General features: G+C 40.7%; 1 protein-coding gene across 4 annotated transcripts in view; it reads left to right on the forward strand.

The window, feature by feature from the left end:
- PCLO (piccolo presynaptic cytomatrix protein) overlaps positions 1-11,347 on the forward strand; it is a 337,168-nt gene extending 325,821 nt beyond the window's left edge. For all 4 annotated transcript variants that reach the window (XM_060778188.2, XM_060778189.2, XM_060778190.2 and 1 more), the window contains 3 exons: positions 5,183-5,317; positions 6,782-6,927; positions 10,275-11,347. In XM_060778188.2, the coding sequence (XP_060634171.2) occupies positions 5,183-5,317; positions 6,782-6,927; positions 10,275-10,415 (422 nt within the window). In that variant the 3' untranslated portion in view covers positions 10,416-11,347. The remainder of the gene's footprint in view (positions 1-5,182; positions 5,318-6,781; positions 6,928-10,274) is intronic.
- Positions 11,348-13,531: the final 2,184 nt, after the last annotated feature.

Genomic DNA, 13,531 nt, shown 5'->3' on the forward strand with positions numbered 1-13,531 from the left:
GTTTGTGCTTGATCTAACAGTGTCAGCTCACAGCAGTTGCTCCCAATGAAAACGCAGGACCACGCTCTGGTTTCAAAGAGAAACTTTACTGCTGGAAACATAGACATGCAAAAAGCCGATCAGGGGAGAAGTTTTGGGGAGGGGAGGGTTTTGGCACTGGCAGCCATTGCTGTATATTAAGGGGAGAACTTGGCTCAGAGGCTCATTCCGACCCGGGAAGATTAGGGAAGGAAGAAGACAAAGACTAAGGGAAGGAAGGTTGGAAGAAGAGCATGGTGGGCAAGCAAGCAAGCCGAAAGGAAGAAGGGCTGGGAGAAAGGCTGTTGCCAGCTGTGCTTGGCTGCCTGGCTGGCTGGCTGGATGGGCAATGGGCACAGGCTGTCTTGCCACCGCTTGTGTGTTATTGCTGTTGGAGTTTGGGTTGGGTGGGCACCACAAGCGTAGTGTGTGTGTAGGTGAGTGGCATGGGTGGGAGCAACACGGAGGAACCCAAGCACTCACTCCAACATTTTTTAAAGCCAACGTTGTAGCTGGTCTCTCTGGCCTCAGTGTTTTTTAGTTTGTGTTGCACATTGCCTCAAAAGAACTAGATCTCCCATCAATTCAAGCCACTCTTTGAACGCAAACCTTTCTTCCCAAAGTAGTGAAATCAGCTTCCAAGGCAAAATCTGCTGTGTCAGCTCCACTAGCTGTCAGTTCGGTTCCGAGCTCAATTCAAGGTGCTGGTTTTGACCTACAAAACCCTGTATGGTTCCGGTCCAGTGTATCTGTCCGAACGTAACTCCCTCTACATCCCACCCCGGAATTTGAGATCATCTGGGGGGGCCCTGCTCTCGACCCCACCGCTATCCCAAGTGAGGCTGGTGGGGACAAGGAGCAGGGCCTTCTCGGTGATGGCCCCTCACCTGTGGAACTCACTCCCGGGGGAATTTAGGGCATCAACATCCCTCCTCTCCTTCAGGAGGAAGGTAAAGACGTGGTTGTGGGACCAGGCCGTTGGGCAATCAGCTAACTAGATTGCAGGACTGACAATTGTGGAATTGGAATTTGAACTATGGGATAGTGAACGCTGACTGGCAATAAGGAGTAATTGGTTTGTATTAGTTTATATGGATTTTTTATTGGTCTTATTGGTTTTATCGGTTTATAGATGTAATGTAGAATTGTGGTTTAATTGCAAATTTATGCTATTTTGTTTTATTACTGTTGTGTGATACGGGCATCGAATTGTGCCTTGTTTTTGTAAGCCGCCCTGAGTCCCCTTCGGGGTGAGAAGGGTGGGGTAGAAGTAAACCAAATAAATAAATAAGAAGGGCAGGGCGGCTTCTTTTTTTCTTTATTTGCTGTGAGTTGTCTGAGAAGACACTAGAAATCCCATACTTTCCTGCCTATACTTCCCTAAATGGTGAAATCTGCTCAAAAGGGCCATAAAACACTCAGGGCTGTTTCTTGTTTTCTTTGTTTGCTGTGAGTTGCCTAAGAAATCACTAGAAATCCCATAGTTTCATGTCTATGCTGTTTTTCGCATATTGCGGAATCGCGTCCACCATTAACGAAGTGATTCGGAAATTTTGGAAATTTCAGAAAGTTCTGAATTTTGGGGGGAGATTCGGAATTCAATTTCAAATCAAACCACCAGCATCCCCTAGATCCGAAACGAGTTTTGAACCATTTTTTTTTCAATCCACCAAGCCTAGTAGTTAATCATCCAGAGAGAATGGAATGAACTAATTATCATTACCTTTCTACTTAGAAGTCAAATCTGTTTCAAATGCTACATTGAAGGAAAAGATGACTTGAAGTGGTTAGAAAAAAGAAAGAGTAAACCATATAGAGAACATTATTTTTATTTGTAAAAGCTTCTAGATTGGTCTGAAGTCTAGTAAATCATATTCCAAAGGCATGACTCAGCTCAAGTTTGCTTTATGGTACTATTGAGGAAAATAATGAAAGCAATTGATTTTGGTTGGTACAAGAAGTCCATTTACTTGAAATATTGCTTAAACATTAAAGTCTTATGTCACCAGATATCCTTCAAGAAATTATTAAAAGGGTTGTTTTGTGTTTGCCAACTAAGGTTTCAAAAATGTTTGATGGCCTCATACGCTATTTGGTTTTTTTAATAATTCACTTAAATATATCTTACTAACATTTAACATTTTATCTAACTGAAAACTAGTTTCTCACCAGTCTATAGGTTAATTTACAGTATTTGAGTCAGAGTAAAACAATAAAATAGGAGACTCAACAAAAAAAAAGATTATTCAGCAAAAGAAATGAAAGGGATTCCAACACAATACACTAATGTGGTTTCATTATCTTGAGATAAGAGAAAAATTAATCTGGAGCCATTACATAACAAGACATTCTGCATTTGTAATTTTTAAAATGGCTTGAATATAATACAGGCAGTTCCACAAATGATGAAACGTCCCAGCATTTTTCTCACATTTCCTGCAATTACTGGATCTACTTTTATACATTTTAGAATGCTACCTATTCTTTCAAATCATTACAAAGTGAATTTCATACTCTTAGTCCAAACTTGGAGCCCCCGGTGGCGCAGTGGGTTAAAGCACTGAGCTGCTGAGCTTGTTGATCGAAAGGTCGCAGGTTCGATTCCGGGGAGCGGCGTGAGCTTCCGCTGTCAGCCCTAGCTTCTGCCAACCTAGCAGTTCGAAAACATGCAAATGTGAGTAGATCAATAGGTACCGTGGGAAGGTAACGGCGCTCCATGCAGTCATGCCGGCCACATGACCTTGGAGGTGTCTACGGACAACGCTGGCTTAGAAATGGAGATGAGCACCACACCCCAGAGTCAGACATGGCTGGACTTAATGTCAGGGGACTACCTTTACCTTTAGTCCAAACTTTCTCCCATTGCACAAGTTTTATGTTTCTACCTATTATATTATATTCAAGCCATTTTAAAAATTACAAATGCATAATGTCTTGTTATGTAATGGCTCTCATTTTTTGCCCATTTTTTTGCTCTTTGAAAGGATCAAAGAGGAATAATGGGAAGCAGAAAAAGTGGAAAAAAATCTCCAAGCATATCAATTTATATAACAGAGGGGTCAGAATAAGTCAACACAAAGAAGGATATTTTAGGTCACTCAAACTCTCTAACCCTATTACTACAGACACTGTGAGGCATTCTTCACTCTCCAGTATTAAGTGTTTCCAACAACTATAGCTCTCAACAACTTGCAATTTCCAGTGCTGCTTGGATTGGTAAGGAATAAGCTGTACTTTATCTCCTCCCAAGCCACTGCTGTGCTACATGCGAATGGCAGCATGAGGGTTAGTTCCAGATGGATTATCTCGTGTTAGTTGGGTGGGAAATCCACTTCAGGTTTTAATCTGAATTTTAAGGTAATTATCTGCAGTGTAGTTGCATTATTCATTCTGCAACATTGGATTATATTATTTGGATATCTGTAACGACCAGGAACCTCCTAAAATATAAGTGATCGTGTGTTCACCAAAAATATGAAGCCGTCAAAGGGAGTATGGTTGCTGAAAAAGTTGTATAGATTTGAATTTCTCTTTAAATTAGTTGTTGAAATATATCCCATTGAAATATAACACTATCAGGGGAATTTAGATCAGAGGAGAGGAGAGGCACTTAGTATTTTAAAAGGTAGGAATTGTGAAACACTAATACTGAGAGACTTCAACTGATTCTTCAAATGAAATCTACTGCCACCATTCCAATAATAATCAGGCTGAGGTAATATTGTGAGTTTGTTCTGTAATACACATTGGGCCACTATAGTTTCTTAGTGGCTGCTGTGAAACTGACTTTAAGAATACTTTGGCCACGAAGGTACATACACTGAGGCTGGTATAAGTTAATAAAAGTATAAAAATGTTTATTGAACAGGCTTGAAAAAAATCAGGTGCAAATGCTTAATGGTTTCAGAAGGTTTCTGGCATGTAAAGCTTGTGGTTGCATTAGAGTAAAATCATAAACTCTTCTGGGTTACAAATCTTCAAAGTTCCACCACAGAAAATTACTTCAGGAAATTAATATCTGACAGTAACTCCCCAAAACTGATCCTTAGGAATCTAGCCAAAATACCCTTCCCTTGGAATTGAACAATTCACTGACTGGGTACTGCTCCACAACAGTATTCAAGCTATCTACTAATAGCTACTCTGAATACCTCACAAAAGACTAATTCCAATCTTCTTCTCAAAACCCAAACTTTCTCTGACTAACACCAACTCTTCCTCTCTCTCTAACACCCAAACTCCAACTCCCAACTGACTAACTTGGACTTCAAGCCTCTGTTTTAAAAAGGACACTTTTTTCCTCTAGACCACTTAGGCTCTGCCCCCATCTTTCTAGCCAATCCTAGCCTCCTTATTTTCCCTCTAAGACTGGAACACGCCCCCTCAAGGAAAATCTAACTGAAATGGCTTCCACCAGGCTTCCTTTTCTAAAATGGGCGCCGTGGTTTTGCCAGGCCCACTCCCTTAGAGCCGCCGCAAACTAGGCTCCTGCGGGAGCAAACCTTGTGAGCACGTCCTTGACGTCATGAGACTGCGCCTCTCTCTCCGCCCCTTTCTCCGCCACTTTCTCCGTGCTAGAGAAGAAAACCACTGGTTTTTCCTTTGCTAGGGCAGCATTGCCAGCGTTCTCTCTCAGTTGAATTCTGCCAACTGAGAGAGTACGCTGGCAATGCTGCCCTAGCAAAGGAAAAACCACGCTGGCACGGAGAAAGGGGCGGAGAAAGGGGCGGGGCGAGAGGCGGAGTTTCATGACGTCAGGGACATGCTGGCAAGGTTTGCTCCCACAGGAGCCTAGGTTGCGACGGATCTTAGACTCCCTTAGCCAGCCAGCTAAGGTAGGGGATTCATTACAATATCCCTTCCATACTAATGGGGACTTTTATCTGTCAAGAAAGTTACATTTTAGTCAATGGGACATACTTCTTCAGGATCTGCCCTAACATTATTATGGGCGACATCTATGCCAGGTTATGTACAATTGATGCAAGTGTACATCACTGGTCAAGGGAAAGTAGCTTAATTCATAGTTGATGACTTCAAGGGGAGGAGAGCACTTATCTTGAATATAAAATGTTTGTCTGATCTTCCGAAGATACAATAGTATTGCATAAACATTTTTTTTTCTCAAACTGTAGCTGGTTTCATTTTTTTCCCTCTTTTACAGGTAAAACCCAGGTGATGGGTGAAATTAAGATTGCCTTAAAAAAGGAAATGAAGACTGATGGAGAACAGCTAATTGTGGAGATCCTTCAGTGTAGGAATATCACCTACAAGTTTAAATCACCAGATCACTTACCAGGTATCGACCGTACGCCACCATTTTATTTTTTAAAATAGATGTGACTACATTATCTTAATGACATGATTAATACTTCTGTGGAGGAAGAGAGATGTAAGACTGTTGAGATTAACTTCACAATTCAGCAGCAGATCAGTTGCACAACTTCAGCGCTTTCCAGTAGCTTCTTCCTGCACAGTATTTTCAGTCAACTGCTCCCACAGCCTGCAGCCATGCTGGAACCTTTTACAGACATTTGAGCACATGCCCAGCCATTTTCAGTTTTACCATTGTCTTTCCCCCAGTCTAGATGATATTACAAACTCACCACAGCATACAGTTATATCTTGTCTTAGCAGACAGGTTCTTTAATTACATATAGCCTTCGATGAGCAACATCACAGCACAAGGAGAGAAATATACACTGTACATGACTTCCTTATATACAATTCATGTACACATAGCAATCACTGATTGGTTCCCAACTCATTGACTTAACTCAAACCCAGGATTGCATCATTCACAATCACCTGGACTAGGCCAGACACATTCCCCAAATGAAGTTCTATATACAGTTAATGCATGACTCAGCATTTCCAATAGAAGCCCATTAGCAGTGCATGACTCAGCTATATTACATTGCAATACATTGTAAAACCTGACAAAGACTATTGCTTCTTGCTTTAGTTCTCTTATTTTATAAAGACTTGCATTTCCAGCCACAGTGCCAGTAAATAATCTCATGCAAAATAACATTAGAGAAAATATTTCCTTTGGCCCCACAGTGCTACTCTATATGTGAACTATTTTGACAGGTCGCGCATCACTGAAACCATGTTTACATGTTCCTTAAGAGTTAAACTAAAGACATGGGGAGGGGGAACATGCTAACTCCATTTTCTTTATTGATCTACATGTGTGGAGGACAATGGTTGAGTCTCTTCTGCACATATAAGAATTCCACATATTTAAGAACCTTGATTTTCCATATTTTCCAGTTACATGCAGGAGATCAAAATAAAAAAGAGGCTCTCCTTTCAGTCTGCTATCTCCCGCAAGGAATGGGGAGACATAGGCCTGATTTGCTTCTGCAAAGTATGTGTTCTACCTCTGGGTCCTTTCTTGTAGAGCTTTCATCTATCTCCGGGATACAATGTCAGTAGACTGTCTCTCGTTCCCACCAATTAAACCTGCGAAGAAGGCGGGACTGAGAGCAGGGCCACCACAGATGATCTTAGAGGCCAAGATGGTTCATAAGGAGTATTCATAAACTAGTGTAATGATTCATTAAGTATTCATAAACCAATGTAATGATACATTAGTTGGCAGTAAAGTCCCTTAGTGCGATTGCAACCGAATGCAATATTCCTGCTTCTTGGCAGGGGGTTGGACTGGATGGCCCATGAGGTCTCTTCCAACTCTTTGATTCTATGATTCTATGATTCTATGATTGTGTATGACAAGCTGACTTCTCTATTGGCACAGATTTGTATGTAAAGCTGTATGTTGTCAACCTTGCAACTCAAAAGAGAGTGATCAAGAAGAAAACAAGAGTGTGCAGACATGACCGAGAACCTTCGTTCAATGAAACGTTTAGATTCAGTTTGAGCCCCACTGGACATTCTCTCCAGGTAATCCTTCATTGTATTTTCTCTTCTGACACCTTAGACTGACTTACTTAGAATACAATCCCAATTAACCAAGATGGGTGCTACCAGTTAAAACTGTGTCCAATCTTAACTCCACCCACTCTAGGAATGTTGGAACTTATTTATTTATTTATTTATTTATTTACATTATTTCTATCCCGTACATTTCAGCCCGAAGGGCGGTATACACAGTCGGCACAATTCGATGCCGAAACAAAATACATACGTTGATAAAGCAAAAACATTCAGTGCAATTAAACATAAACGACAGTGCATAATAATAATTTAAAAAGAAACTATGTCCTCTGTTCAAATTTTGATCCATTTACATTGTCTTGGCCGTTCCTGGGTCAATTTCCAACTCTAGTTTGTCTGTTTACTCTGGGGTTTCGAATGCTTGCTCGAAGAGCCAAGTTTTTACTCTTTTTTTGGAAAGTCAGGAAGGAGGGGGCTGATCTAATATCCCTGGGGAGGGAGTTCCACAGCCGGGAAGCCACCACAGAGAAGACCCTGTCTCTCGTCCCCACCAGACGTGCCTGTGAAGCAGGCGGGATCGAGATCAGGGCCTCCCCAGACAATCTTAGGTTCCTGGGGGGTTCGTAGGGAGAGATCCGTTCAGATAGATAGACTGGGCCAGAACCGTTTAGGGCTTTATAGGCTAAATCCAGCACTTTGAATTGTGCCCGGTAGCAGACTGGCAGCCAGTGGAGCTGATTCAACAGGGGAGTTGTATGCTCCCTGAGTCCAGCTCCTGTTAGCAACCTGGCTGCCGCACGCTGGACCATTTGAAGCTTCCGGGCCGTCTTCAAAGGCAACCCCACGTAGAGTGCATTGCAGTAGTCTATACGGGATGTAACCAGAGCGTGGACCACCATAGCCACGCTCTGGTTACATCCCGTATAGACTACTGCAACGCACTCTACGTGGGGTTGCCTTTGAAGACGTAATTTAGGATTACATTGATCCTGGCCTCATTTTATGATGACGTTTTAACTCCATTGTCATTGGAAGAGATTTGTGTCTAGTATTACTTAGCTTACTCTGTTGCCCTGCTGGCAGAACATAATAATAATAAAAAAACTTTATTTATATCCTGCCCTATCTCCCCATGTGGACTCAGGGCAGTTTCTATTGGTAGATACTGCTTGTGTCCAATCTTAATTCCCTCCAACTGGTGCATCTTGGAATTGGGATTGAATTTCCTTCTTTTACCAGTTGGTGAAGTCAAAAATAGACTTCATGGAAGACATTGACTGAAATCCTGCATTGTGAGATATTATCATGTTGACAGATCTCTTAATCGTCCAATGATGCCAAACACACACACACTAAAAAAGCACCTATCTTTTCAGCCTTGTGGCATCCCAACTGAAGGGTTTCTCAGGATCTGCGGATCACAGCATTGAAAAATGATATCTGTATGTTCTCTATGTCATAGGGTATGTCAAGAACAGGCAGCTAGAGATACTTCTCAGAGTCCTGCACTATTACTTATCTCATGACATCTCACAACCAAGAGAACACTGCAGTTGTCCTATTCCACTGTCCTGATCTGTAGGACCTTGTGAACTCATTGTTTGGAGTACTGCAAGGCTAAAATTGAACTAGGGGGAGAGGTTACATTCAGTCATGAACAGAGTTCAACTTGAATTCCCAATGCACAGGAGATCTAGTTTATGATTTTTCACTATTGAATAAGAATTCAGCCAGCATATGTTCCATTGCTAGTTTCCCATTGTAACCATGTGTAACTAAAAAGTATTAAGTGAAACTCTCAGTTTAGACACAGGAACAATGGAAGTGTGGTATATAATTCTTCGCTTCCCACTTTTGAACTGCAGAAAACATTTTTTTCTTTATATAGAGGGACAGATATGGGAAACCTGTTATCTGTTCAGAATAATCAGTGAAAATGTATTCTGAACAGGAAAAAACTGGAAAGATGGATAAGCATTGAACAGAAACAGAAAGATTCAACTTTATAACACTATTTTGGGTGGGTGGCAGCGTATTCTAAGCCAGAAACTCCTAAAATCATGCCAAAATGATTGTGAATGAGATGATGTCACATCTATTTGGCCATAACGCTAATCACAACAGCACCAGTGTCCCATCAGAGTATCAAAGCCAAGCCCTAAAAAGATGGCTTGGGAAGTTAAGCATGTTTAGCTTGGAGAAGAGAAGATTAAATCTTCAAAAGGTGTCACATTGAGAAGGGGGCAGACTTGTTTTCTGCTCTTCTAGAGACCAAGATGCAGAGTAACGGATTCAAATAGCAGGAAAAGAGATTCCACCTAAACATTGGTGATAGCATCTTGACAATAAGAGCTATTTGACTGTAGAATATGCTGTCTCCAAATGTGGTGGAGTCTCCTCTGAAGGTTTCTAAGCACAGACAGGATGGCCATCTGTCAGGACTCCTTCCTGACAGTGGGCTAGATTGAATGGCCCTTGTGGTCTAATCCAGTCCTATTATTCTGTGATTCTATTAGAAGAGTTACAAATATGCTAGAACATGTCCAACTCTGTTGTACTATAGGCATCTAGAAGGATGTTGACAAGCTCAATCATGTTAAAAGGATGGTGAGCAAGATAGTGAAAAGTCTAGAAACCTATCCCTGTGACTTAAGTAATTGGGTATGTTTAGCTTGGAGAAAGGGAGATTGAAAGGTGATATGATAACCATCTTTAAATATTTGAAGACTTTTCATGTCAAAGATTGAATGACCACATTTTCTGCTGTTTAAGAGATTAGAACAGAAACCAAAGGCTTCCAATTTCAAGGAAGAAGATTCCACCAAAACTGAAGGACGAACATATTGTTCTTCTGATGTTCCTAGCATAGGAAGATATGCACAGCAAGTTTGGATACACCCGAAATGTAGCATTGGAAGATATAACTGAGATATTTCTTTACCTCATTCATGGCCACCTTGGTGAACTTTGGGATGAATTCTGTTTCAAAGTGGACTACTCTCCCCCAAAGCAGCAAAGCATCATTATTAAGTAGAATTTGCCTAGGGTGATTCATGGTTGTTGTTTTTTACAACTTGGTTGGGGGAGAAATTGGAAGTGACTAGTTTTGTTTAAAAAAATCTTTAGAGGAGATTTTGAGAGAAAATCAGGTAAGTGGAGACTGTACTTTCTTCTGTTTTAGGAGAATTCCCACTTTGCTTTCAGGAGAAGCAATTTTCATATTTTCACTCAAAACAATTTTGTCAGAATGGCATCAGGGGAAGGCTTTGCATTCTACAGTAACATTCCTAGGGACATGATCTCTCCAACACAAACCAAATATCAATCTTACCAACTCTCCTTTTTTCCTCTAGATTCTTCTTGTTTCTAATGGAGGAAAGTTTATGAAGAAGACCTTGATTGGTGAGGCATATATCTGGCTTGACAAAGTGGACCTCAGGAAAAGAATAGTAAACTGGCACAAACTTTTAGTCAGCTCAACACAAACGCACTGAGCAAAGGTGTCACCTTTCGGCACTGAGCCATCGAAGAGTCTGCTTGTGTGATTCCAAGACTCTACTTTGATGTTGTGTTTTGCTAGGCTTTCGGAGTATGAAGTGCAGGGGAGGGGGGTAAGTTCTGGGCGATTTAGCACACTTTCATGAGGGCTAGTCAACATATTTTGCTGTGTTCAAAAAAAGCAGCAAAAGAAAAAACAACAACCACCTAGGCCCAGAGTCTACTGAAAATGAAGGCTGACCCGAGGACTCTGTGATGTTAAAATCTTTGTGGCTATAAAGCAAACAAATAGCATCCATGCACTTAAAGTGTTCATGGAGAGAATTTGATGGTGAATAGTGGCAGTGTTTATGAGAGAGCGATCTGATTCTTGGTGCAATCAGAAAGATCATTTTATGCAAAGCACCTAAGGTGATAGCCTTTCCAGTTCTCACTCAAGTGTGTTCTTCTTTACTTCAGAATACTTAACTATTTGCTGTAATGAAAGTCCCCCAGGAGGCAAATGGCAAGACTTCTTTTTTTATCTGAAATGGTGGCAATGTTTGTCTTTCATGTTATTCTTTCTTTCGTTCTTTCTTTCATAATTGTATGCTGTGGAGGACACATTCCGATTGAAAACCTTGGTGGTTCTCCATATTAGTTGAGACCCAAAATGCAGAGCAATTGTCATTTTGGAATGCGTAAAAGCATTCAGGGGGAGCAACTAACAGCAGCATATCAGGAACCAGATAAATAGTAATGATTAAGTGGAAGAAATTGCAATTCAGCCTGCTCTTTTTGAGTCAGTCGTTTACAAAAATGGAGTAGATTCAAAGGGCTCTTAAGCACCAAGATGGATACTGTTGCCTCACCATCTATCTGTCTTGCCTTTATGAACTTCAAGGTATTGATGTTTCAAACTGTCTAGCATGAAGTGCTCCATACGTAAGATCCCGAATTATTTGGGAGTTCTAGATCAATAAAAGCACTTTGTCCTCTTGAAGAAATGACACACTGTATCTCACAGTTTGTGTGCTTGTGTATTACAGACTTCTCATATGCATAAAATAGCATATATATGTGTTCACTAGTGGTGTTCCACTAAGGAAAATTAGAGTTATTGGAGGAAATATTGCTGGAACATTTAACTTTCAAGCCTAGTGTGCTTATAAAATGAAGGGAAACAATTTTTAGAAGGCATTGTCATGAGCAAGTAACATTAAAAATGAAACTAGATTTATGGCTTCCTTGGGGACTAAGACAAAACATACATCATGGATCCTTACTATGATGATTGGTCTTGTATATATAATGGAAAACAGGAAAGTATGCCAAACCAATTCCTTGCAGCAGAACGACAATCAGCAAGTTTCTACAGTCGGTGACCACAAGAAGACCCTGAAGTTTGATACCGAATGAAGCAGTGCTCTTTTTTTTTTCAAAGTTGAGTCAAAAAACTTCTGAAACGTAGTCAACAAAACAACCAAACTGTGCATGAAGCTGGATCCTCTCTGAACAACTTCTTGTAATTGTTTTTAAAAGTGAGCCCCTTGTCAAACAGAAAATCCCAAGTCTAGAATACGCATTTCAAAGAGAAATGAACAAAATAAAAAAATTAAGTTCTTGTGGGTTTTTTCGGGCTATAGGGCCATGTTCTAGAGGCATTTCTCCTGACGTTTCGCCTGCATCTATGGCAAGCATCCTCAGAGGTAGTGAGGTCTGTTGGAATTAGGACAATGGGTTTATATATCTGTGGAATGGCTGAGGTGGGGCAAGGAGCTCTTCCCTGCTGGAGCTAGGTGTGAATGTTTCAACTGACCACCTTCATTAGCATTTGAAGGCCTGGCTGAGCCTGGGAAAATCCCCTGTTGAGAGGTGTTAAGATGTGCCTGGTGGTTTCCTCTCGACAATACATTAAAAAAATTAAGTTTCCACAAAACAACACAATTCCAGCCAAGATAAGTTCAAGATCAGAGCTTCGCCTTCTAACACAGTGTTTCCTTTTATGCTGACTGTAAATGGGATAAATGATTGGGAGGAGGCAGAGCATACAAACACAGGATTGATAATACGGCTCAGATTTCACCCACCTATCTCCCAGTAAGTCTATCCATTTCAGTCCAATCCTTGGAAGGAATTGCAAACTCTGTGTCCATTGTTCCCTATCATGTCCACACTATTCAAAGGGAACCAAAGTGAAGGCCTCTCTCACAGTGACTGGATATGTATTTTCTAAAAGATACACCATCAAGTATCATTATTTAGTGTGGCTTTTTAAAAAAAATGGTGAGGCATACAATTTTCTGTAAACATCGGGCAATTTTATTCCGGCTACGAATTATAAGGAAGGCAGTGATTGCAGTGGTTGGCATGGAGATTTAAAGCAGCCACAAGTAGCAAGTGAAAAGATTTCTGCTAGCAAGCCAGCTACTCTTAATGGGTAAAATTAGACTGCTGTTGCAAAGCATTTAAGAGAAAAAGCTGCTTCTCATTAATAGCAGATCACAATCTGCAATTCTTTGTGTATTTTCCTTTTCTAATTACCACAATGGTAGTTTCAACTCCCCCTTGTTAGTTACGTCTTTCAGCCACCAGGCATAGATTGCGAGGCTGAGTAACCACATTCAGAGTCATTGGAACCTCCTCTCTGCAATGCATATGTGCTCAACTGAATGTATGATGTTTGTCGGAATGTGAGCTTGCTGGCAAAAGCAGCGTCTATGAGACTCGGCATGTTTCTCCCAAGAGGGATAAAATTTCCTTTCTTTTTATATCTATTATGTATCAGAAAGATCTGGTGAAAGGTTAGTCCACCTGCTAAACCATGTTTACATCTGTGCTAAGACTAGAAGATGCCTCCAAAGCGTGCCAAGTTTCCTTTTGACCAAATGTCTGGGCTGTACTGGAATCATTCTATGCAATGATGAATCACATTGAAATGCAGTTTTCTTTTTATTAACGAAGGAAACACAAAAAAAAACCCTTCTTGTGGCAATTATTTTTTTAAAGAAAATAAAATCACACGGGGACTTAGGGTATTTCAGAAAATGTATAGATATTTCTGCCTATTTCTTTCTTTTTCTTCTGTTAAACAGAAGTGCTTAAATGTGGCGAGACCTCTTAACTAGGAATG

The sequence above is a fragment of the Anolis sagrei genome, chromosome 5 (assembly GCF_037176765.1).
Source record: "Anolis sagrei isolate rAnoSag1 chromosome 5, rAnoSag1.mat, whole genome shotgun sequence".
Taxonomy (NCBI): Eukaryota; Metazoa; Chordata; class Lepidosauria; order Squamata; family Dactyloidae; genus Anolis; species Anolis sagrei.